This window comes from Mobula hypostoma, chromosome 1 (genome assembly GCF_963921235.1).
Source record: "Mobula hypostoma chromosome 1, sMobHyp1.1, whole genome shotgun sequence".
Classification (NCBI taxonomy): domain Eukaryota; kingdom Metazoa; phylum Chordata; class Chondrichthyes; order Myliobatiformes; family Myliobatidae; genus Mobula; species Mobula hypostoma.
The window spans coordinates 179182464-179209882 of NC_086097.1; the positions used below are offsets into that span (position 1 = coordinate 179182464).

At 41.9% G+C, this 27419-nt stretch overlaps 1 protein-coding gene across 2 annotated transcripts in view; it reads right to left on the bottom strand.

Moving 5' to 3' along the window:
- Positions 1-1464: 1464 nt before the first annotated feature.
- Positions 1465-27419, bottom strand: part of impact (impact RWD domain protein) — a 42660-nt gene continuing 16705 nt past the window's right edge. For both annotated transcript variants that reach the window (XM_063060460.1, XM_063060450.1), the window contains exons 7-11: positions 24794-24888; positions 11712-11785; positions 5939-6029; positions 4607-4741; positions 1465-2552 (exon numbers count right to left, since the gene is read on the bottom strand). In XM_063060460.1, coding sequence (XP_062916530.1) covers positions 2493-2552; positions 4607-4741; positions 5939-6029; positions 11712-11785; positions 24794-24888 — 455 coding nt within the window. In that variant the 3' untranslated portion in view covers positions 1465-2492. The remainder of the gene's footprint in view (positions 2553-4606; positions 4742-5938; positions 6030-11711; positions 11786-24793; positions 24889-27419) is intronic.

Genomic DNA, 27419 nt, shown 5'->3' on the forward strand with positions numbered 1-27419 from the left:
TCCTCATTATTTGAGCATAAGTCTTTTGATTCCTTGGGATTATAACTCCCACTATCAATATATTAATCTTAACACTTGGAAAATAGTGACGATGGCGAACAATAAGGGCTCTTAAATCGGGAAACCTTCCAGTAGAGTGGGTATATAAAGAATCGGAACGCATCTTCCTGAACAATTAATATATTATTAATAGACAAAGCTGATGGCAAGCTCAAGGCAGTGAGAAGGCATTGTGTGAGCTGTGAAGTGTGGAACGAGCTGCCAGCGCAAGTGGTGCACACAGCTCAGTTTCAAAGTTTAAGAGAAATTTGGATAGGTATGTGGATGGTTGGGATATGGAGGGCTATGGTCCCAGTGCAAGTCAATGGGCGTAGGCTGTTTAAATGGCTTGGGATAGAGTCAATGGGCTGAAGGACTTGTTTCTGTGCTATAGTTTTCTATGACTAAGTTCCAGAACCCATTCTGATTTTGAGTCATACAGTAATATACAGCAGGAAACAGGCCATTTGGCCCAACTCATCCATGCCCACCAAGCTGGACCCATATGTCCACATTTTGCCCATATCCCTCTAAACCTTTCTTATCCATGTAACATCCAAATGATTTGGAAATGTCGTTCCCCCAGCAGCTTGTTCCATATATGCATCACCCGTATACCTCTCAGTGGTGTGCTGGCATTAACTGTCCGTTTAACTTGCTGTAGAAAGTAAGCTGGCGACAATCAGTATTCACAATTTACCAACAGCTTAAAATGAAAATTCAGTCCTACACATTCAAAACTATCTTACAAAATGATGCACATAGTTGCAAAACTGGAGCTAGATGAATGGAAATAATTGGATAATTCCACTGGCAAACTCAGCAACTGGTGCAGTAGGTTTCTTCCCTCCACCATCAGATTTCTGAATGGACAATGAACCCATGAACACTTCCCCAGTACTTTTTTCCCCCGTCTTTTTGCACTTTAATTTTTTATTGAAATTTATCATTTTTATTAGTATGTATTACACAATGTACTGCTGCGCAAAACACCAAATTTCAGTAAATATGTTGGTGATATTAAACCTGATTCTGATTCTAATTTTGAAGTAGGCAAGTGGAGTGGGCATTGTTGGAGCGGCCATTGTGTGTGTGGGCCACTTTTAGAGTGGCTTTGGATCATCAGGCTTGGGTGAGGTAGTTATCTCGTAAGTTTCTTCTTTTTTCTTCATTCCTGGTCTGTTAGGGTACAGTTAGTGCAGTGGGAATGGCTCCAGGGACTGTGTTGTGTTCTTTGTGCGAGATGTGGAAATTCAGTGACTGAGACCCATTTTATGCAGTTTATACGTGACTGCTCTCCGCTCTGGAAGAATGATCCTGCTATTGTTTTGGCTCCAAAACAGCACAACCACCTCCAAGTTATTGTTTACCAGCCCATTTGTTCATGTCGTTGTGAAGGAAGGAATTCATTGAACAAATTCAGATTAGAATCAATTTTAATGTTTTATTCAGAACATGAAGTTTAGAGTGAAAATGTGGCAATTAACTACTAAGTATTTGCTCTTCAGTTCCCACTTCTATTTAAAGCAGAGAAAAATCGTATCAGGTCAGTTCAACGGTTCAGCACTGGAAATGAGCAATTTGTTTAAATCACTAGAACATTTGCTGCCTCATCCAAAAGATTAAGAAGCTATTTGTAAAGTTAGGGTTTCACAAAACAACGTGTTCAGGTGTAAAATTAAAACCCATCATGAGCACAGTTCACCAAACTTCAGATCTTCCTGTATCCAACCCAAGGATTCCAGAAATATACTGATCTCATTGTACTATTGATCAGGACCAAATATTGATTAAGAACAGATGACATGGTAGCACAAGGGCACAGCTGCCTCACAGTTCCAGTCCCTATGCAGCACCACATGAAATCAACTGACAATTGGACAGGAATGAGACAAGCCAGTTGTTATCCGGAAAGGTAGAGGAAGCCAGTTCAGAAGGGAATTGGAAATTCCTGAAAAGAGGCAAAGCTGTGGGAGAAAGAAAAGGGAACAAATTGAATAGAATCAAAGAGCTAGCACCTACTTGAAGGCCTGAATGTCTACCAACTCTTCTTCGCCTTGACATTCCAATAAGAATCAATATTGTTAATGGAACATGGCAGTGGACTGAAAAACGCTGCTGAATCTCAAACCCTCTCCTTTCATGAGCGATGTTTATGGACATGTGGACGCTTGCTCTGGAAATCAAGAAGTTTTGATCTGAATCTTCTTGGTGGGGGGCGGTGTCATCAACTAGTAGTGACCACTTGCTGAGAGCAACAGGCAGGAAGAAATACAACTGGTTGCAGGCAAAGGATTTGGATTAAATTCCTGGAGTACAACAGTACAAAGACAGCAAATGGATTCAGCAAGAATATTTTCCTGTATTTCATTTTGGCTTCAGTAGGGCAGTTCTGGACAAACTGATATCGTTCTTATCCATTAATTAGAAAATATCAATGTTACTTCCTCCATTTATTTTCCTTTCTTGTTCTTTAGCTTTTTGTTCTTTATTGGCGTCTTTGACACTTCCCCCTACAAGATTAACACAAAATTTTATCAGTGTTATGACCTTGAGAGATGCACGTATATTCATGTAGGGGTAGGCAGAACAGCAGTAGGTGAGGATGAAGGCAGGAGGATGTAAAAGAACTGCAAAAACTTCAGTGGGTGGACAAAGCTACGGCAGATACAGTTTAAATATCTGAAATCATAGTCATCTCCCATGATCACAAAAGAAATTAATCAGAGTAATTTCAGATTGCCAAGAAGCTGGCAACTAATTGAAGAGATTTAGCAATCATCAGAAATTGTAGTGAGTAAGAAGTAATAAAGGGAGAGGGTGGTGGTGGATGGGCACTTGTCCAACTGGAGGTCTGTCAATGCGACCTCTGGCATTGATTGATTTGGATGAGAACAGAGTTGGTTTGATTACTAAGTTTGAAGATCATATTGGTGGAGTCATAGAGAAGAAAGAAAGTTGTTCAACAATATAGGGGGACACAAGGCAGCTGGAAAGCTGGGACATTTAGAGTACATGGTAGAGACAATAGGAGTTTTGATATACAAATGGACTTTGGGGTAGAAGTCCTTAGGTCACTGAAAGACGTACACAGGTAGACAGGGTAGTGAAGAAGGCATTTGGTCTGTTTTGTTAGGCCCTGAGTACCAGAGATGGGATGTCATGTTGGAGTTGTATAACACATCGGCAAGACATGTTGCAGCTGTTAAACAGTATTATGTAGAGATCCAGTCCCATTACAGGAAGAGTGTGGTAGCAATAAAGAGAGTACAGAGGAGGCTCACAGGAATGGAGTGCTATAGTTTTGAGATTGGATAGGCTGGGTTTATTTTCATTGGAACATAGAAAGCTAAGGTGGGCTGCAGAGCCTGTTCTTGTGCTGTTCAATTCTATCTATGACAATTTCCACCAGCTCTAACTGGACGTCGCCATTCAACACACCTTCCCTTCTATTCCCCTCTTAGCAGTCCAAATGGTCTCTTAGCAATTAATTGGTCTACTCATGCACCTCCCCCTCCCACTGACAGAGGTACAACTGCTCCTTCACCTTGTCCCTTCTCACCACCCAGGAACTCACAACAGCCCATCCAGTCTGATGTTTCCTCTGCACCGGGAGTATTGAATCAGGGGTCACAGCCTCAAAACAAGGGACTCACCATTCAGAACAGAGAGAGGAAAAGGTTTCCTCAAATCGAAGATGGTGAATCTTTAGAATTCTCTACTCCAGGGGTGTGGAAGCTCAAGGTGCTTCATTTTCAGAAGACAAATTAGGATAGGGCTTTTACAATGAAAATCCTGAAAGTTCTGAAACATATCTGGTGTGTGTCACAGGTAGACAGGGTGGTTAGGAATGCTTGTGGCTCACTGACATTCATCAGTCAGGGTGCTGAGTACAGAAGTTGAAATGTTATGTTGCAGGTGCAGAAGACATTGCCAAGGGTACATTTTGGAGTATTAAGTTCAGTTTTGATTGCCATGTTAAAAGAAAGACGTCATTAAACTGGAAAGAGTTCAAAGAATATTTATGACAGCGTTAACAGGGCATGAGGGACAGAATAATAGGGAGAGGTTGAACTTTACTGCTTGGAGCATAGGAGACTGAGGGGTGACTTTAGAGGGGTATAAAGTCACAAGGGCTGAAAACAAGCTGAACGCACACGGTCTTTTTCCTTGGGAAAGGTAATCAGAAACCAGAAGACATAGGTTTCAGGTGAGAGGGGAAAGATTTAAAAGGGACCTTCTTCACACAGAGGGCAACGGGTATAAGGAATAAGCTGCCACAGAAAATGGTTGAGGCAGGTACAATAACAACATTTGGACAGGTACATGGATAGGAAATGCTCAGAGGAATATGGGTCAAACACGGGCAGATGGGATTAGCTTAGTTGGGCATCTTAATCACGGACAATGGTCCATTCTGGAAACAAAGTGTCTACTTCCATACTGTGTTACTCCATGGTCCTATGATGTTATTGAATGGAATAGCAGGCGCAAGGGGCTGAGCAGCCTATTCCTGGTTATATTGCTTAAATCACAATTACTTACTGGACTAAAGAGCTGGTCTTACCCCAAGTTCGCTGTAACCCTCATCAACGAGTAGGTTTCTAGCACAATTGTTGATATGCTTGAAGCGGTCGGGTCCTAGCAAAATCCCCCCGTACCACCGGGAAACCACCACCAGCACATTGCGGACATCCAAAATCTGTTGAAGCAAGGCAGCAGTGAAGAAATGCACTCACTGATAATGAGAGTTGACAATGACAGACAAAAGCAATGTGAACTGTATCAACATGCTAGAACATTGGCAGCTGAGGGATGACTTGGCATTAGGTTATTATTGTTACACATACCAAGATACAGTGAAAAGCTTTTGCTTTGCACATCATCCAGACAGATCATTCCATACATAGCGACGAACTTGTAGCAAAAAGGAAAGAAAGGCACAGTACAGTACTGCATTTACAGAGAAAGTGCAGTGCAGGCAGATAATAATACATAACCATATGAGTTAGACTGAGGGATCGACAGTTCATCTTTCAGTGTAAGGAAAGTCCATTCAAGGGTCTGATAACAGCACGATTGACACTGTCCTCGAGTCCGGTAATACGTGCTCTCAAGCTTTTATGTCTTCTGCCTAATTGGGAGAGAGGAGAAGCGAGAACAACCAGGCAGAGGGGGGACTTTAATTACGCTGGGAGCTTTACTGAGGCAGCGGGAAATGCAGATGGAGTCAATGGTTTGTGTGAAATGGGCTGTGTCCACAACTCTCTGCAGTTTCTTGCGGTCTGGGGTCGAGCGGCTGCCACACAAGCTGAATGGATGCATCCATTTAGGATTTTACAAAATATTGGGGGGCATAGGCAGGATAGATAGTCACCATCTATTTTCCACAAGGTAGGGGAGTGTCCCTGGAATTAGAAAGGTTTAAGATGAGAGGGTAAAGATTTAAAGGGACAAGTTTTCCACACAGAGGATGGTGGGCATATGGAGCGAGCTGCCAAAGGAAGTGGTAGCGGTGGGCACAATTATAATGTTTAAATGGTATTTGGACTGGTATAAATTAAACATAATAAAACTATGTAAAGTATGTTACCAAATACTACCTTGAGATTCATTTTCCTGCAGGCATTTATAGGAAAAAAGAAATACAATAGAATTTTACAAAAAACTACATTGGCCGTTTCTCAGTCTGCCTATGTACAAACGATAAACTGTGTAGGTAAATACTGCGAACATGAGTTGGAAAGGATTAGAGCAATATATACCTATTGCAGGCAAATGGGAATTGCATAGAGAGGCATCACGGCAGCATGGACAAGCAGGGATAAGAGGGAAGGAATCTGTGCAGATGATTCTGCGAAAGGATAGAACTATCAGGTATCGTTCAGCTTATTGTTACCTGCATGAGATGTAGCAAACGGCCCCCAGCTGCAGTCTCGCCATCATCCTCGCAGTCCTGCAGGAACGTCCGTTTGTCTTCACAGTATATCCTAGAGAAATAATGCTCCTGCTGTACTCTTCTCAGTCACCAAACCAGAAGTGTAAACTTGGACACTGCTATCAGTAAAGTAGATAACTGGCAATACCAAACTCTGAGGGTTGATTTAAAATGTTTTCTTTAACCCCAGTACCGTAGGAGAGATGCCCATCTTGTATCCAGAAATACTAGTGCAGGAGAAAACCATTGAGCCTTTGATCCTGCTTCTACCCATCAAAGTGACCCTGGGTGATTGTATAAATTAATAATCAAGTCATACAGCTTGAAACAGACCCTTCAGTCCAACAGGTCCATGCCAACCAAGGTGCCATCAATGCTGATCCCATCTGTTTGTGTTTGGTCCATATCCCACCTATCCATGTACTTGTATGAGTAGCTTATAAACAGTGTCAATGTACCTGCCTCAACCACTTCTCCTGGCAGCTCATTCCATTTACTGAATAGCTTCTAGGTAAAAATGTTGCCCCTTGGGTTCTTATTAAATCTTTCCCATCTCACCTTAATCCTGTGCTTCCTAATTCTTGACTCCTCAACCCTAGAAAAAGGACCCATCTATGACCATCATGATTTTATACACATCTGTGAGATGAACCCTCATTTTCCTACACTCCACAGAATAAATTTTTAGCCTGCTCCACCTTTCTCCGTAGCTCAGCACTGAAGTCTCCTGTTCTTCCCATATCCCTGGATCCCTCTAGCTTCAAGGATAATATCCAATTCCTTCTTGAAAATATTTAATGATTTGACTTCTATTGAAGGAAATCACTTTTATTTAGCAGCTTTAACATTGAGAAAGATCCCAACTGATTTTTATTGATGCTGTGGTGAAAACCAATGCACTTACGTGCTTTACATTTAAGCTTGGTTGCAGTTGAGCTTCTCGGTGAGGTTAGACATTAGACACAGCTATCCAAGATGACATGGACAATGGGCATGTGAGTCCCTTTCTCTTCAAACCACCCTCTCACCTTGTCCTGGGTGCACATCACCAATGCTGCTCTGTCCAAAGTCTGAAATTCCCAACCCAGCTGAATTGTAGGGGCACCTTTGCTAGAAAGCATGTAGTCAACAGCTTGCGACCAATCCCATCTGCCTGCATTTGGCCTATATCCCTCTCTTCCCTGCACTTTCATGTCTCTACCCCTTAAACATTGCTATCATATCTGCTTCCACTACCTTCAGTATAAAAAAAGTTGTCTGAAAATCTTGAAACTTTCTGTTCCTCACCTTAAAGTTACGTACTCTGGTATTCGACATTTCCACACCGAGAAAAAGTCTCCAGGCATCAACCTTATCTGTGCCTCTAATAATTCCAGTCATGTCTCACCTCAGCCTCTCTTGTTCCCAACAAAACAATCCAAGTTTGTCCAACCTCTCCTTGTATCTAACGCCCCTAATCCAGGCAGCATCCTGGTAAACCTTTTTGCAACCCCTCCAAAGCCTCCACTTTCTTCCTGTAATGGGACAATCAGAACTGCACACAATACAAATGTGGCCTAAGCAAACAATGGAACAGCAACATGATTTCCTAACTTTTACACTCAGTTTCCTGACCAATGAAGACAAGCACACCATATTCCTCCTTTACCACCTTAACTACTTCAGGGAGGTATAGACTTACACCCCAAGACCCCTCTTATTATCAATGTCCCTAGTGTTTCCATACATTTCTCCTTACATTTAAACTCCTAAAATGTTGTACTCAATCTTCCAACTCTCTGCCCACATTTCCAGCTGGTCTACATCTTGTTGTATCTATTGACGATCTTCCTCACTATCTGCATCTCGGTCAATGTCTGTGTCGTTTGCAACTTACCAATCAGCCCATCTAGGTTTTGCCCAAATCAATTACATACAGTACATTACATGTACAGGTGTCCCCCGCTTTTCAAACGTTCGCTTTACGAAACCTCACTGTTACGAAAGACCTACATTAGTACCCTGTTTTCGCTTTCAGAAGGTGTTTTCACTGTTATGAAAAAAATTCAGCGCACAATAAAAGGCAGAGCGTGCCCCAAGCAGCCGCTCTGCCCCGAAATGGGAACTGCTTTGCTTTAACACGTGCCTGTGAGCAGCCGTTTGCAAGATGAGTTCTATGGTATTGGAAAAGCCTAAAAGAGCTCGTAAGGGTGTTACACTTACAGTAAAACTAGACATAATTAAGCGTTTTGATCATGGTGAACGAAGTAAGGACAACGTGGGTTTGGTTTGTGGAAGCTGACGAACATGATGTTGAAGAGGTTTTGGCATCCCATCGCCAAGAACTGACAGATGAAGAGCTGATGCAATTGGAAGAAAAAAGGATAACAATCAAAACCGAATGAGTAATGATAAAGTACGACTTTAATTTTGAAAGGGTACGTCAGTTTAGGAGATATTTGCAGGATGGTTTGAGTCCTTTTTAAAGAACTGTGTGATAGAAAAATGCGCAAGGCTCAGCAGTCAAGCAAGCCTTCTACATCAGCCACAGCAGACGACTAACCTTGACCTTCGACATCGAGGCGGGCAGAGATAGAAGATGAGCTGCCTGCTCTAATGGAAACAGGCGACCAGATGACACCCCAGTGTCCCACCACCCCAACCCCCAGGCCACGGACAGATACCGATTCGCGGAAAATGCAACAGTAGCCGGGATGCACACAGCACATCTTTTAAGAAAAAAGCCGAAATAAACATGCTAATTAATTAGGCGCCGCCTGGCACATAATTGTCGGCCCAGATCAGTGCCGATGCAATCGGCAATCACCTCTGATCTGCGCCGACATTTACGTGCCGGGCAGCACCTAATTAATTAGCATGTTTATTTCAGCTTTTTTCTTAAAGATGTGCTGTGTGCCTCCCGGCTACCCCTGCGTGCTTCGCGGCAATGTATCAGTTGGCGGCCCAGAGGGTGGGGGCCACTGCACCACCCAGCCTGCGACGACTCAGTCTAACACACCATCATCAGTGTGCTCAATGTCTTCCCATTCCGGTAAGTGATACTACACTGTACATACATTATTTCTACTTTATATAGGCCGTGTATTTTTACGTGTTATTTGGTAGATTTGGCAGCTTCATAGCTTAAAGGTTACTGGAGAGCGCGTTTATGCCAACAGCGCTTGCGTGAGATTTTCACTACGGAGATCTGTGCAGGGAATTGTTGTAGAGAAGTACTTCTGCTTTATATAGGCTGTGTATTTATCATATCATTCCTGCTTTCACTATATGTTACTGTTATTTTAGGTTTAATGTGTTATTTGGCATGATTTGGTAGGTTATTTTTGGGTCTGCGAACGCTCACAAAATTTTCCCATATAAATAAATGGTAATTGCTTCTTTGCTTTACGACATTTCGGCTTATGAACCGTTTCATAGGAACGCTCTACCTTCAGATGGCGGGGGAAACCTGTATATATTGCAATGGGTGGAACAAAAGTAGACCCCTGTTATAGGGCTATAACAGGATTCCACTTCTTGAAATCCACTATATTGAAATCCTTGCTTAAATAAGACCAATACTGTGCATAGCTCTCGTGATCTGGTTTCACCAATACTCTACAGAAGTGAGAGATCCAGATGCAGCACAGTTTGAAACTGCTTATGAACCATCATATGTGGGTACAGCAAGTAATTAGGAAAGCCAATGGAATGTTTTGTTGGGGAATGGAATACTTAAGAAATGAGGTCAAGCTTCATAAAACCACAAGATATAGGAGGAAAATTAGGCAATTTGGCCCATTAAGTCTGCTCTGCTATTTAATTATAACTGATTTTTTTCAAACCTCATTCTCCTGCGTTCTCCCCATAACTGTTAAACTCTTATCAATCAAGACCTATCCCTCTCTGTCTTAACTACATCCAATGATGACTTGGCCTCCAGAACCCTCTGTAGAAATGAATTCCAAAGATTCATCACCCTCTGGCTGAAGAAATTCCTCCTCATCTCAATTCTAGAGGGATATTCTTTATTCCAAGGGTATGTCTTGGATACTAGACTCTTTTCTCAATGCCCACTCTATCTAGGCCTTTCATTTTCAGCTAGGTTTCATTGAGATCCCCTTCATCCTTCTGAACTTCAGCGAGTACAGGCCCAAAGATATCAAACACCTCTCCTTTGTTAAGCCTTTCATTTCTGGGATCATTCATATGAACTTCCTCAGGACCCTCTCAAGGGTCAGCATAGACTTCTTTGGATATGGGACCAAAATTTCTCACAATATTCTAAATCGTCTTAACCAACACCTGTAGAAGGACGCAGACATTAGGAAAATGGGCAAAGAAGTGGCAGATGGAATATGGTGAAGAAAAATGTACAGTCATACACTTTGGTAGAAGGAATAAAGGCGTAGATTATTTTCTAAATGGGGAAAAAAATTCAAAACTCAGAGGTGCAAAGGGACTTCGGAGTCCTTATGCAGAATTTCCTAAAGATTAATTTGCAAGTTGACTTGGTGGTAAGGAAAACAAATGCAATGTTAGCATTCATTCTTTTCAAGAGGACCAAGATACAAGAGCACGGATGTAATGCTGAGGCTTTATAAGGTATGGATCAGACTGCACTTGGAGTATTGTCTGCTCTGCTGTTTTGGGCCCCTTATACAAGAAAAGATGAACTGGCATTGGAGAGGGCCCAGAAGGGGTTTACGAGAATGATTCTGGAGATGAAAGGATTAGCGTATAGGCAGCGTTTGATGGCTCTGAGCCTGTACTTGCTGGAGTTTAGCAGAATAAGAGGGACCTCATTGAAACCTATCAAATATTGAAAAGCCTAGATAGCCTGGATGTGGAAAGGAAGTTTCCTATAGTCGATAGCTCTCTACTAGGACCAGAGGGAACAGCCTCAGGATAGAGGGACATCCATTTAGAACAGAGATGGGAAGGAATTTATTTACCAGGCGATGGTGAACCTTTGGAATTTATTGCCATGTCAGCTGTGGAGGCCAAGTGATTGAGTAGATTTAAAGCAGAGGTCAATAGTTCTTGATTAGTCATTGCATCAAAGATTATGGGGAGAAGGCACAAGAATAGGGTTGAGAGGAATAATAAATCGGGCATGATGGAATAGCAGAGCAGACTGTATGGGCCAAATGGCCTAATTCTACTCCTATGTCTTATGGTCTCAGCAATACATCCTTACCTTTATATTCTAGTCCTCTCTAATTTTTTTTCCCCCAATGTAGGGAAGTCCAAACCCAGGGGACATAAGTTTAGGGTAGGAGGGGAAAGATTTAAAAGGAACTTGATAGGCAACTTTTTCTACACAGAGAATGGTGAGCAGATGGAACGAGCTGCCAGAGGAAAAGGTTAAGGCCCGTACAATAGTATCATTTAAGAAGCACTTGGATAGGTACCTGGAGGGATGGAGCAAAGGGGATGCGAGTCAAACACAGGAAATTGCCACTAGCCGGGTGGAGGGGCTGAAGGGCTGAAGGGCCTGATTCCATGCTATACTGCTCTGTGACTCTAATGAATGCTAACAGTGCATCTGCCTCTGTTATTACCAACTCAATCAGCAAGTTACCTCAAAGTTAGCCTGAGACTCTTGCAAAGAGATATCAATCAAACACATTCTACCCATTATGTTTCCATCTTCAGAATCAGATTTATTATCACTGACTTGTATGACGTGAAATTTGTTATTTAGTTAGATCATTAATAATGACGTTTTCCTGTCTGTTTGTCTCTTTCCTACCGGTATGCGTATATGTTGTGTGTAGCACTGGCAATCTTCTTGTTCTCGTATAGCTTCTGAAGACATAGCTTCACCTGAAGAGAAACAGAAAGAAAACAAGTACCTGTTTTTGACTTCCATAACTGGTCATATTCTGTAGGAAAAAAATGAGAAGATTTAGAGGGATATGGGCCAAACATGAGCAATGGGACTAGCATAGATGGGAATCTTGGTCAGCATGGATACACTGGCATGCAAAAGTTTAGGCACCCCTGGTCAAAATTTCTATACTGTGAATAGCTAAGCAAGTAAAAGATGAACTGATTTCCAAAAGGCATAAAGTTAAAGATGACACATTTCTTTAATATTTTAAGCAAGATTACTTTTTTATTTCCATCTTTTACAGTTTTAAAATAACAAAAAAGGAAAAGGGCCCGAAGCAAAAGTTTAGGCCCCTGCATGGTCAGTACTTAGTAACACCCCCTTTGGCAAGTATCACAGCTTGTAAATGCTTTCTGTAGCCAGCTAAGAGTCTTTCAATCCTTGTTTGGGGGATTTTCGCCCATTTTTCCTTGCAAAAAGCTTCTAGTTCTGAGAAATTCTTCGGCATTCTTACTCTTTTGAGGTCTATCCACAGATTTTTGATTATGTTTAGGTCGGGGGACTGTGAGGGCCATGGCAAAACCTTCAGCTTGTGCCTCTTGAGGTAGTCCATTGTGGATTTTGAGATGGTTTAGGATCATTATCGTGTTGTGGAAGCCGTCCTCTTTTCATCTTCAGCTTTTTTACAGACGGTGTGATGTTTGCTTCCAGAATTTGCTGGTATTTAATTGAATTCATTCTTCCCTCTACCAGTGAAATGTTCCCTGTGCCACTGGCTGCAACTCAAGCCCAAAGCATAATCGATCCACGCCTGTGCTTAACAGTTGGAGGGGTATTCTCATGAAATTCTGCACCCTTTTTTCTCCAAACATACCTTCGCTTATTGTGGCCAAAAAGTTCTATTTTAACTTCATCAGTGCACAGGACTTGTTTCCAAAATGCATCAGGCTTGCTTAGATGTTCCTTCGCAAACCTCTGACGCTGAATTTTGTGGTGAGGACGCAGGAAAGGTTTTCTTCTGATGACTCTTCCATGCAGGTCATATTTGTGCAGGTGTCACTGCACAGTAGAACAGTGCACCACCACTCCAGAGTTTGCTAAATCTTCCTGAAGGTCTTTTGCAGTCAAACAGGGATTTTGATTTGCCTTTCTAGCAATCCTACCAGCAGTTCTCTCAGAAAGTTTTCTTGTTCTTCCAGACCTCAACTTTACCTCCACGGTTCCTGTTAACTGCCATTTCTTAATTACAACACAGACTGAGGAAACGGCTACCTGAAAACACTTTGCGAGCTTCTTATAGCCTTCTCCTGCTTTGTGGGCATTATTTATTTTAATTTTCAGAGTGCTAGGCATCTGCTTAGAGGAGCCCATGACTGCTGATTGTTGGGACAAGGTTTGAGGAGTCAGGGTATTTGTAAAGCTTTGAAATTTGCATCACCTGGCCTTTCCTAATGATGACTGTGAACAAGCCATAGCCCTAACAAGCTAATTAAGGTCTGAGACCTTGGTAAAAGTTATCTGAGAGCTCAAATCTCTTGGGGTGCCCAAACTTTTGCATGGTGCTCCTTTCCTTTTTTCCATTCTAAAATTGTACAAAACAAAAATAACACACTAATCTTGCTTAAAATGTTGAAAAGAATGCCTCATCTTTAAGTTTATGACTTTTGGAGATCAGTTCATCTTCTACTCACTTAACTATTCACAGTAACAGAAATTTTGACCGGGGGTGCCCAAACTTTTGCATGCCACTGTAGATTGGACCCAAGGGTCTGTTTCGGTGCTGTTTGACTCTTTGATAAAATTGGCATCTATATTTCCAAAATCAAGTGGTCTGAATAAAGTGGCTTCCATTGTAACCATTGGGACTTCTCTTCAACCATTCAGTTCTTGAACTAACCTATAAAACCCTAGTCACTACAGTTTAGCAACACTATGAGCACTATGCACTAAAATTCCTTGCATTTTTTGTTTGTTCTACGTGTGTTCTTTCACATAAAACTTGTGTATAATTTATGCTTCTCTTGCGAATGTTGCTTATCCAATGCTCTGTGTGCCTGTGATGCTGCTGTTTGCATTGAAACTTGACTTTGGAAAACGTCAAAGGGAAATCCCACATTTCTGAAGCACCTCACAATAAGGATGTCCAAGCACACTTTAGTTTTGAACTACAAGACTGCAACCCCTCCTTGTCAGTGGAGTGCTCCCTTGGTGCTGTCCCTCTCTACTGAATGTTGCAATGCAGCAACAAACTGGGGCACAGCAAACTCTCATGATAATGACCATGGACAGGCACATGGATGGGCAAAGTTTAAAAGGATATGGACCAAAATGGCAAATTATTTTATTATTGTCATATACCAGGTACAGTGATAAACTTTGTTTTGCATGTTATCCATACAGATGACTTCATCACAACAGTGCATCAACGAAAATAGCAGAATGCAAAATGAAGTGTAGTGCAGGTCGAGTATAAGCTGCAAGGTCATAATGATATAGATTATGAATTCAAAGAACCATCTTATTTTATTAGGGGACTGGTCAATAGTCTGATAATACCAGGATAGAAGTTGTCCTTGAGCCTGGTGCTACATGATCTCATATCTTTTGTCCAATATGAGGATGTGATTATAAACAGCTCTACTTGTCTGCCTCTATCTATGATCCAACCTAGCACCATCTCCCAACTCCACTTCTCCCTTCCATTCCCTCCTTTAGCTGGCACAAACTGTCCATCATAAAACGGGGGTAAATGGGGTTAAGATGAGAATCTCAGTTGGTATGAACCAGTTAGGCCGAAGACCCTGTTTTTGTGCTGTGTAACTATGACCTGATAACCCGGCTGAACAATAAACACCGGCAAAAGAGTGCAGAAAATTTCTCAGCTCCTCAACGACAACTGGATGGGGTCAAAATCAGAATCAGATTTATCATCACTGTCATATATTGTGAAATGTTGTTTCAAAGCAGCAAGACATAAAAATTACTATAAGCTACAATTAAAAAAATATGCGGATGAATCAGCACACAGGAGGGAGAATGAAAATCCTGCTGAGTGGTGCCACAACAACAACTTCTTACTCAATATCAGCAAGACCAAGGAGCTGATTATTGACTTCAGGAGGAGGGAAGTGGAGGTCCATGAGGCAGCCCTCAATGGGGGATCAGAGGTGGAGAGGGTCAGTACCTTTAAATCCCTCAGTGTTATTAATTCAGAGGATCTGTCCTGAGCCCAGCACGCAAGTGCAATTATGAAGAAAGCACGGCAGCATCCCTACTTCCTTAGAAGCTTGTGAAGATTCGGTATGATATCTAAAACTTTGACAAATTTCTATAGATGTGTGGTGGACAGTATATTGATTGGTTGCATTACAGCCTGGTATGGAAACACCAATGCTCTTGAATGGAAAATCTTACAGAATGTAGTAGATACAACCCAGTCCATCACAGGTGAAGCCCTCCCCACCACTGAGCAGGAAAGCAGCGTCCATCATCAGGGAATCCACCACCCAGCTCATGCTCTCTTTTCACTGCTGCCATCAGCAGGAAGATACAGGAGCCCCAGGACTCACACCATCAGTTTCAGGAATAGTTATTACCCCTCAACTATAAGGCTCCTGAACCAGTGCAGATAACTTCACTTGTCCCATCAATGAATTGTTCCCTCAACTTACGGACTCACTTTCAAAGACTCTTCATCTCATGTTCTTGATATTTATTGTTTACTTATTTATTATTATAAGTTCTTGTCTTTCTTTTGTATTTGCACAGTTTGTTCCCTCTTGCACACTGTTCGTCTGTCTTGTTAGTGCAGTCTTTCATTAATTCTATTATGGTTTTTGGATTTAGCCAGTATTCCCACAAGAAAATGAATCTCGGGGTTGTAATATGGTGTCATTTATGCACTTTGATAATAAATTTACTTGGAACTTGTTCAAAAGAGGAATTGCAAGGTAGTGTTCATGGGTTCAAGGACTGTTCAGAAATCTGATGGCAGAGGGGAAGCTGTTCCTAAAACATTGAGGGTCAGTCTTCAGGTTCCTGTACCTCCAAAACAGAGCAAGCACCAGATGGTGAGGGTCCTTAACGATGGATGCGCCTTCTTAAGGCACCTTCTGTTGAAGATGCCCTCGAAGGTAGGGAGGGTTGATGGAACTAGCTGAGTATGCGACCCTCTGCAGTCTTTTTCAATCCTGCACATTGGACTCTCCATGAGGTAGTGATACAACCAGTCAGAATGCTCTCCATGGTGCACCTGTAGAAATCTGCTGGAATCTTTGGTGACATACTAAATCTCCTCAAACTGCTAATTAATTATAGTTGCCGGTTGTATGTTCTGATAGGGTTTACTCCTCTCTTGTTCCTCACTACTATAAACTCATGGCAGATGCACCCTCGGGCCACTTGCAATGTATGAGTGCCTCAGGATCTGTTACACGGCTGTTGCAAAGGTATCTATAGTCACTTAGTTGAAGTCTAACAGTTCTCTTTCTTGATGTAGAAGACTATCGATGTAGATTGTACACTTATCATCAGCGTTAAACATCTTAACGAGCCAGAACTTAAATTGTATTGTAAGACCATATGAAGTCAATCTCTGAGGTGGTTGTTACAAGCTCTTTTTGCCAAGTTATGCTCTAATATTTCAAAATAAACTCAGAACAACAGATATTCTTTGTAGCAGTTACAGTCTGATAATAGTAAAATGGAGCTCGATACATATCATAAAGCTGCAGTGTTTTACCACTACCATCTGAAACCAGGGATGGAATTATCCCCAAGGATGCATTTATTCCACAGCCATTTTCTCAAAGAAACAATTGGAATTAATTACCAAGAAATGGCATAACAATCAAATACGATGCTTAAGATGTCTGGTTAGCACGATTTACTTTACTGCCAAAATGGAATCGTAGTCAATTAATGCAAATACTAAACTGCTCGGGTCTCAAATACATTTAGACTTCCAAAGCAGGAATCTGTGCTAAACTTTTGCTAACATCTGTCACGGTGTCACCTAATTACCAAGAACAAAAGGAGGCAAAAGTACACATCCACTACCTGTGGTCTGGGATTGACAAAAGCAATGTCCCTGCATTTATACAGTACCCATTAAGTCTTTTCCCTCTAACCTTAAACCCTTGCCCTCTCTGTCTAAATGATTAAAATGCTCATCAATCCACTGTGAATGATCCAGTTTCCACCACTCTTTCTTGCAGTGTTCCAGCTATTCACCACTCTGAGTGAAGAGAGTCCCCCTCAGATCCCCTCACCCTAAAGCTATGCCCTCTAGTTTTATCTACCACTGATAACGGGAAAAACTTTTCTGTCCTCTACCTTTTCTATACCTCTCATAACCTTATATACCTGAATCATGTTCCCCCTTAACCTCTGCCATTCCTGGGGTCACAGGCCCTGTCTCTCTTCAGAACCGAACTGCTTGGGTTAATACATGGAACTATGACTTTGTGGCCAGTACAGAGACTTGGCTGTCACAAGAGCAGGAATGGTTGCTGGATGTTCTGGGGTTAAGATATTTCAAAGGGACAGGGAGTAAGGTAAAAGTAGGAGAGTGGCATTGCTAATCAGGGATAGTATCACAGGTGCAGAAAGGAAAGATGTCTACCAAAGTAATATAGGTTCGTCCATCGTCATCGATGAAGACCACGACACCATATAGTACTTTTTTTTACGAGATCGAGTTGCTAGCTCAACACCCAACCCGGCATGGATGGAAAGCGTGCCCAGGAGCGGCCTGACTGGATTCGAACTCGGGAACCTTCGCTCCCGGAGTCCGGCACTGATATCACTGCACCACCAGCCGGCTTGATGGTGTCGAGACTAGCGCTTGATTTGGATTTAAGTGAGGGAGAGTTGTGCAGCGTCAGCCTCACTCTCTCTACCCAATTCCCATCTGGATCCAGTGGCAAGACAGAGTCGAGACGGCTGGAGATGGGACTAGCGCAGTGGATGACCAGGACGTCTTCTGTGTCTTGTCCTGCTCTACACGTTCCACGACGCTTGCAGAGACTGCCTTCTTGACCGTTGGACCTTCCATTGGTCTCGTCCGCTCAATCCGCCAGAGTCTGTCTTCACATGCTGGGACAGACAACTCCCTATCACACCGAGGGTTTGAGACCCATTGGCTACCCTCACCTGGTTTAGCCGGCTTGTCGAAGCTGTTGCCTGGGGTGTGGCCGCTGTCACATGTAAACAGCTACGAGGAGCCACAGGTGAGTGCCAGGTGGGGACCAAAGGTGGACAAACTGCCTTGAAAAGGACGCAACATGTTCCCCCACCAGAGGTGCTACCCCTCCCTGATGCCCCGTGCACCCCTACCAAAATTAGTATAGGTGGGAGCATTAATCAGGAAGGGAGCAATCACTTTATTGGCAGCACGCTATAGACAACACCAACCCCCCCCCCCCCATAGCAACAGAGAGGTGCAGATTGGAGAAGGTTTTGGAAAGATGCAAAAATAGCAGAGTTGTTGTCATGCACGACTTCAACTTCCTCAATATTGATTGGTTTCTCCTTGGTACAAAATATTTAGATGGGGTGAAATTTGTTAGGTTTATCCAAGAAGGATTCCTGACGGTATGTAGACAGGCTGTCTAAAGGAGAGGCCATATTGGATCCTGGTACTAGGCAATGAACCTGGTCAGATAACAGATTTCACAAACACAATGACCACATCTCACTGATTCTTACATTGGGTAGGTATAAGAGCAGATGCAATAGGAAAGTATTTAATTGTGAAAGGGTGAATTATGAAACTATTGGGCAGAAAAATGGGAACAGATGTACTCAGGGAAATGCACAACAGAGATGTGGAAGTTATTTCAAGAGCACTTGTAGGGGTTTCAGGATAGGTATGTCCCACTGAGGTAAGGAAAGGATGGTAGGGTGAAGGAATCATGGTTGAAAAGAGATGTGAAACATCTAGTGAAGGGGAAGAAGAAAGCATACTTAAGGTTTTGAAAACAGGGATCTGACAGGATGCTAGGTTGTTACAAAGTAGCCAGGAAGGAATTTAAGAATGGACTTAGGAGAGCTAAAAGGGGGCATGAGAAGGCCTTGGCAAATAGGATTAAGGAAAACCCCAAGGCATTCTACTCGTACGTGAAGAACAGGAGGATGACTAGATTGCGAGTAAGACCGATCAGGGATAGAAGAGGAAACCTGTGCCTGGAATCACAGGAGATAGGAGAGGTCTTCAATGAATACTTTGCTTCAGTATTCACCAGACCTTGATAAATGTGAGGACTGTGTAAACCAGGTTGATATACTTCAACACGTCGACGGTAAGGAAGAGGATGCACTGGAACTTTTGAAAAACATTAGGATAGACAAATCCCTGGGGCAGAATGGGATATACCCCATGTTACTACAGAAGGCAACAGAAGAGGTTGCTGTGCCTTTGGTGATGTGCTTCATGTCCTCACTGGCTAGAGGAGTAGTACCAGAAGATTGTAGGGTGGCAAATGTTATCCCTTTGCTCATGAAAAGGAATAGGGATAACTTTGGGATAGAACACTGAATGTTGTGTCAATAGTGGATGAACTAGTTGAGAGAACTCTGAGAGAAAGGAACTATGAGAATTTGCAGATGCATAGTGGACTAGGGAGTCAGCAGGGCAAAGGACAAAATAAATTGATGAAGTAGAGCGATGGAGGTGGTCAAATGGATTTTATTAAAGCATGTGACAAAGAACCCAATGGTAGGCTCATTCAGAAAGTCTTTTACCTTCCTCCCTGTTCCATTGGAAATATCTAAACCCCAGAACATCAGCAGTCATCCCTGCTCTCGGCGATTGATGTTTTTGTTACATTTTGTTAGTTTTGTTGTATAGGTGGAGGGGGGGGGAAATCGATGTTCTCACTGTGTTCTGTTAGTTTTGTTGTTCAGTGGGGTCGATGTTCTCACTGTGTTCTGTTAGTAGTTGTATGGGGGTGGAATCAATGTTCTCACTGTGTTCTGTTAGTTTTGTTGTATGGGAGGGGTCGATGTTCTCACTGTGTTCTGTTAGTTTTGTTGTTCAGTGGGGTCGATGTTCTCACTGTGTTCTGTTAGATTTGTTGTATGGGGGGTCGATGTTCTCACTGTTCTGTTAGTTTTGTTGTATGGGGGGTCAATGTTCTCATTGCATTGTTAGTTTTGTTGTATGGGGGGGTCGATGTTCTCACTGTGTTCTGTTAGTTTTGTTGTACTGGTGGGGGGGGGGTGGAATCGATGTTCTCACTGTGTCCTGTTGGTTTTGTTGTATGGGGGGTCAATGTTCTCACTGCATTGTTAGTTTTGTTGTAGGAGGGGGGGATTGGGGGGGGTCGATGTTCTCACTGCATTGTTAGTTTTGTTGTATGGGGGGGTCGATGTTCTCACTGTGTTCTGTTAGTTTTGTTGTATGGGGGGGTCAAGGTTCTGTGTTCTGTTAGTTTTGTTGTATGGGGGAATTGATGTTCTCACTGTGTTCTCTTAGTTCTGTATGAGGGGAGGGTTGGGGTCGATGTTTCTCTATGTTATTAGTTTTGTTGTGTGAAGGGAGGGGGGTTGGAGGTCGATGTTCTTGTACCATTTTGTGCATGGGGTGGGGTTTTAGAGGTTGATAATTGGGATGTCGTTCTTTTTTGTGCTGGGTCTTTGTTTCGTGGCTTTCTAGAAAAGACAAATCTCAGACTAATGAGTGCAATACTGAGCTGAGAAGTGGCAGACAGAGCTCAATCTGGAAATGCGTCAAATGACACTGTACACTTTGGAAGGTTAAACTTGAAGGCATAATACAGGGTTAATGACAGGTTTCTCAGCAATGTGGGAGAACCGAGTCCACATGCATGGATCAATCAAAGTTGCTGCACAAGTTGACAGAGTGGTTAAGAAACCATACGGTGTGGTGACCATTCTTAACTGGGGGGAATTGAGCCATGAGGTAATGTTGCAGCTCTATAAAACTCTGATCAGACCACACTTAATGCATTGTGTTCAGTTCTAGTTGCCTCATTAATGGAAGCTCAGCTCCTATTTTGGAGTCAGAGTTATACACCACGGAAGCAGGCACTTCAGCCCAAATCAGTTATGTCAACACCCTCCAGTATTACATTCAAAGGTTCAAAGGTTCATTCATTCTCAAAGCATGTATCCATATACAACTGAAATGTGTCTTCTCCATACAGTCAGAAACAAAGAATGAAAATGAAAGTCATCCAGAGAAGAATGATTAAACCCATGCTCCCCCCCCCCCGGCACAAAAAAGAACAGCATCCTGATCAATTTTTTCCAGCTTCTGGTAATTTCTTCTCTTCCTCCCTTCTCTCTCTTTTTCCATTCCCCACTTCCTTTGGCGACTCATTCCATATACGGACCACCCTCAGTGAAAAATTGCCCCTCAATTTCTTAATAAATCTTTCCCCTCTCTCTCACATTCTTGATTTTCATAAGACTGTGTGTATTCACCCTATCTATGGCCCTCATGATTTTATATAACTCTACTGGGTCACCCCTCAATCTCCGAGCCTGTGCAGCCTCTATCACTCAATCCCACAAGTTCTGGCAATATCCTCAAAATCTTTCCTGCACTCTTTCCAGCTTAATGGTTTCTTTCCAGAATGATCAATTCTGAACATGATATCCCAACTTCACTCATCACTACTTTGAACTATGATTACAGACTCACTTTCAAGGACTTTTTATAACTTATGTTCTCAGTCCCATTTTTATTCGCACAGCTTGTCTTCTGTACATTGGTATTTGTCAGTTTTTGTTTATAAATATTTTTTGTAAAATTCTTCTGTATTTTTCCCTTGTAAATATCTGTAAGAAAATTAATCTCAAGGTAATATATGGTAACATTTCCATACTTTGGCATAATAAATTTACTTTGAACTTGAACTGCAACATAACATCCCAACTTCTATACTCAGGGTCCTTACTGATGAAGCTAAAAGCCCTCCTTACCACCCTGGCGACCTATAATTGATGTAACAAGAGGGTGTACCAGAGACAGCTCACTACAATAAAGCAAATTTACAAAAACATCTTTACAAATTTGCATTAAATATGAACAAATCACTGCAAATAGTTAACAATATACTTGGCACTGTCATCTGTTAAAACTCTGATACAAGTATTTTTTTCATTTGGCTTTTTAATAGGCTGTTTTCCACATTTTTGGCACAGTTTATTGCAAGCTCATAAATTATACAGGGGGCTCTATTCTAAATGGACATAAAAGTATTCATGAGGCTTCAAATCAGCTTTAATCAAGTTGTTGCTCCTTTGATTTCAAAGGCCTAATTTGATCTCTCACCATCATTATGAATTAATGCAATGACAAGGAATGCAAATGCCAGGTTAATACAGTGGGGGTTACACTAAGCGATGAGAAATTAAAACCTCTTTTCAAATCAAAAAGTTCTTAAAGAGCTCATAAAATTTCAATTAAATTCTCTTAGGAGATATGCTTATAAACAAAGATCTTCCTCTTAATAATAAATATTTTCCAGCAACTCTTAACTCATTATTAAACTCATCAGAAAATCATTTAGACTGCTGTTGAAATGCTTTGATGAGTTTGCTGAAATAGTCAAATGCCCAGAGGCTGAAAATGGCACAGGAAGGAACCATTCAGCCGATTGTACCCATGTCAGCCCTCAGAGTACCCTCCAATTAGTCCCAATCCTGTTCTTTCCCAATGACTCATAAATTTTGCGTCTTCAAATTTCTAGCCAACTCTTTTGAAAGCTCGCCTTAAATCCACAGGCATATCCTTCCCGACCACTAGTCGTATCTACAGGAGGTGCTGCCTCAAGAAAGCAGCATCCATCGAAGATCCCACCATCCAGCCCATGGCACATTCTCACAGCTACCATCAAGCAGAGTGTGCAGAAGCCTGAAGTCCGACAGCACCAGGTTCAGGAAACAACAGCTACTTCCCTTCAACCATTTGGTTCTTGAACCAACTGGCACAAAACTGATCATTGCCTCAGTATAGGACCATTTAGGACCACTTAGTACTACAATGGAGGTTTTTTAAAATCTAATTGTGTTATTTTTATAAAATCTCTTGTACAATTTATGTTTTTCTCGTGAGAAAAATGCTGCTGCATTTAAGTTTTTAATTACACTTGTGCATAAGGGTATTGGACGTATGACAATGAACTTAACATTGAACTTGCAGTCACTGCCTTTTTAAAAAGATTTGAAAAAAGATCATTCTCTTCTCAAATTCTCATGCAAAAACCAAAATAAGATTAGGAAATCGGGATTAAGACATCTTCAGGCAAATTATTGGGAAACATTTAGTTTTTATTTAAAATTAAACATTTTAGTTTTAAGGGGTTGGTAAAAAGAGTATAAAATAACAGCGCAAAATTATGCCATTCGTCCCATTGAGTCTGCTCTGCCATTCCATCATGGCTGATTTATTATCCCTCTCTACCAGGTAGACTACCTCACGTCAGACCTTGAGAGAACTAGCAGAAGACAAATGTGTTTCTGGCGATTAGTCTCAGAACTCAGGGTGAGGGATCATACATCGACCCTGGAGAAGAGACTGTTACAGGGCACCTTATCTATCACTGGAATAGAAACAGAAATGCTGAAAACACTCATCAAGCCAGGCAACACTTGTGCAGAAATAAACTGTTAACATCCCAGGCTGAAGATCCTCCATCCGGCTGTGTTTGACTGTGCGAGTTTGTACTGGTATACTAATACCACATTTATTTTGTTAGCAAACTTCTATGCTTTGAAGAGCCAAGAAACCTCCCCAGCAACTCTACTTCCTCATAAGGCTAAGTTCAGCATGTCCCCAATTACCTGTACAGATGCATTATGGCTTGGTACGGCAAATGCTCTGCCTCTGACTGCAAGAAACTATAATAATTTATTCCAGTTTTGATATACAAGTTTTTGTTTTAAGATCTATAAAAAAATTCTTAAAATATCTAAAATTTTATTGATACAATTCTGAAAAGGGGAATTTGACCTCACAGGTGCTGCCTGATCTGAGTTGTACCAGCATTTGATTTTATTTCAGATTTCCAACATCTGCAGTTTCCAATTTTTACTTTTTGTTCTTTATGTCCCTGGTCTCTGAAAACCCCTCAATTGCATGACCAGTTCTGAGACATCATTGCTACTGAACAGCAGGAATTTCTTTGAACTCATGTGCAACAGCAAATAATGAAGAGAAAAAAAAAGAGAACCACAGGGGCTGATCATCTAAGAGCATGACCTTTGGGAAGAAAGTTCAGTGAAGTTGCTGCAAAATTTAGGCTAACAATATCCCATCCGAACCTTCAACGCATGGTCCAATATAATAGATCTGCTGTATCCTGAATTTTTTTTCCTTACACTTTCTGAGAATACTTTGCACCATTTTCCTTCAAGACAACTTAAACATAGTACATAGAACACAGGCCCTTTGCCCCATAATGTTGTACCTAACTAATTAAACTAGCAATAAAATGCCTAACTAAACTAATTCCTTCTCACAACACAATACTCATACCCATCCATTCTCTGCACATTCATCTGTCTATCTAAAAGACTCTTAAATGCCTCCATCACATTTGTCTCCACCACCACTCTTGGCAGCATCTTCCAGACACCCAACAGTCTCCATGTAAAAATCTTACCCCATACATCTTCTTTTAATGCACATCTTAAATGCACACCCTCTGAAATTAGACATTTTGCACCCTGGGTGCAAGATTCTGACTGTCTACGCTATCAATATCTTAGAAAACTTCTGTCAGATTGCCCCTCAGCTTTTGACGTTCCAGAGAAAACTACTCAACTTTGTCCAACCTCTCCTTATAGCATATGCCCTCTAATCAAGGCAGCATCATGGTGAACCTCTTCTGCACCCTCCCCAAAGCCTCCACATCCTTGAGAACTAAATGAGATACTCCAAATGCAAATTAACCAGAGCTCCATAAAGCTGTAAAATAGCGTTCTGATTCTTGAACTCAGTGCCTTGGCTAGTAAAGATAAGCATGCTGTACCTGTTTCAACATCACCACAGGAGCAAGGTGTGCTTGGAACGTACTCCGTCGATCAGTAATTGGCTCCCCATGGGCCATCGGTGGAATTTCGGCATCTAAAAATTGACGAACCCAATGAATCACAGGTAAAACCATGTTGTATATGAAACATTAATTCTAGATGCTTTTTAATTGGTACAAGAGATGCCCCACGGAACCAGAGCGTCCTTCTACAGAGTTAAAAGCTAACATGCCAATGCAGCAGACAGGTATAAACCAACTAATAGAGCTGAAGAAACTCACTAAGATAAAGATTAGATTAGCTTTATTTGTCACATGTACATCAAGACATACAATGAAATATACAGGTATCGCTTGCATCAACCAACACAGTCCAAGAATGTGCTGTGTACAGTCCACAAGTATCATCATGCTTCTAGCACCAGCATAGCATGCCGACAACTTACGAGCCCTTATGTCTTTTGGAATATGGGAGGAAACCAGAGCACCTGGAGGAAATCCACATGGTCTCATGAAGAACGTACCAACTTCTTATAGACAGTGCGGAAAATGAACCCAGATCACCCGTGCTTTAAAGCATTACACTAATCACTATGCTAGCATGCTATCCAGAGTCGTACAGCACTGAAAACACTCTTTTGCGCACTGCGTCCGTGCTGGCCTTTGTTGCCCATCTCCATTAAGCCCAATTATCTGCATTAGAACTATAAATTTCTATGTCTTGCCAATTTAAAATCTGCCTAAATATCTCTCAAATGTGGTGACTGATTCCACCACTCTTCTGCCAATGAGCTCAGATATCAACCTCTCTCTGTATGAAAAAAAACTCTTCAAATGCCCTTTAAAACTGCTCCCCTCACATTAGATCTAGAATGGGTACATCAGGGAAACAGGCCAATCAGCCCAACTTGCCCATGCTAATCAGCAGGCACCCTTCCATATTAACCCCATCACCCAGTACTAGCTCCATCACTCTCATTGTGCAAGCAAATCAAATACTCTTCCAAAGATGTGCTAATCTCTGTCAGTGACCCAGCTACAACCACCCTCCAGAAGTGTATTCCATGTATTCACCACTCTGTATGAAGAAGGTCTCCCTCAAGATCCCCTGTGGACCTTCTCCCCCTTACCCTATCCCCTTAATATTGATACCTCTAGTATGACATTAAAGTAGGATTTGAGGATAAGAGTATGGGTGTATTACTACCATGCTTAATTGCATTGGCAGACTGCACCCGGGGCATTGTTTACCATTCAGCTTCCTTACCCAAGGAAGCAACTTCTGTCCTTGCAGTACACAACTATGCAGCAAGTTAAACAACCTCTCAAAAATCACCCTAGATGGAAACTTTCCTCGGGTTTTTAATGAGATCTCTTACTTTGAAAGGATTTTGCTATTTCAAGGGCAAATAAAGAGTGGATATGTCTTTCAACCGAACACACAGGAGTTTAGTCATAGTCATAGTCATACTTTATTGATCCCAGGGGAAAGTGGTTTTCATTACAGTTGCACCATAAATAATAAATATTAATAGAAATAGTAATAGTAATATTACTATTAGTAAATAGTAATAGTCATAGAAATAATAAATAGTAATAGAATAGTAATAGAAAATAGTAATAAATAGTAATAAGTAAATTATGCCAGTAAATTATGAAATAAGTCCAGGACCAGCCTATAGGCTCAGGGTGTCTGACCCTCCAAGGGAGGAGTTGTAAAGTTTGATGGCCACAGGCAGGAATGACTTCCTATGACACTCTGTGCTGCATCTCGGAGGAATGAGTCTCTGGCTGAATGTACTCCTGTGCCCACCCAGTACATTATGTAGTGGATGGGAGACATTGACCAAGATGGCATGCAACTTAGACAGCATCCTCTTTTCAGACACCACCGTCAGAGAGTCCAGTTCAATCCCCACAACATCACTGGCCTTACGAATGAGTTTGTTGATTTTATTGGTGTCTGCTACCCTCAGCCTGCTGCCCCAGCACACAACAGCAAACATGATAGCACTGGCCACCACAGACTTGTAGAACATCCTCAGCATCGTCCGGCAGATGTTAAAGGACCTCAGTCTCCTCAAGAAATAGAGATGGCTCTGACCCTTCTTGTAGACAGCCTCAGTGTTCTTTAACCAGTCCAGTTTATTGTCAATTTAATGTTTGCACATTGGGTTTCCCCCAGGTGCTCCAGATTCCTCCCATGTTCCAAACAAGTTTCACTGGGTGTTTCAATGTACGTGTGGCAAGTAAACTAGTATCTCTCTTACTTGCTGTAGAGGGGTTGAAGATTCACCGGACTATTGGATACAGAGGGACTCTCCCGTGAGGAGTGATTGAATGGACTGGACTCGTCATCTCTATGAGAGCAATGGAGGGTAACAGGAATCATGCAAGCTACAGTAACAGGCAGGCTCAGATCATGGTGGAATATGGAAAAAAAAGATTAAATTGGTAACATACACAAAATGCTGGAGGAACTCAGTGGGTCAGGCAGCATCTACGGAGGGAAATGAACAGTTGATGTTCCCAGTCAGACCCTTCATCAGGACAATTGGCGAACTGGATTAGTATTATCACATGTACCAACATAGTGAAAACTTTGTTTTGCATGCCATCCACACAG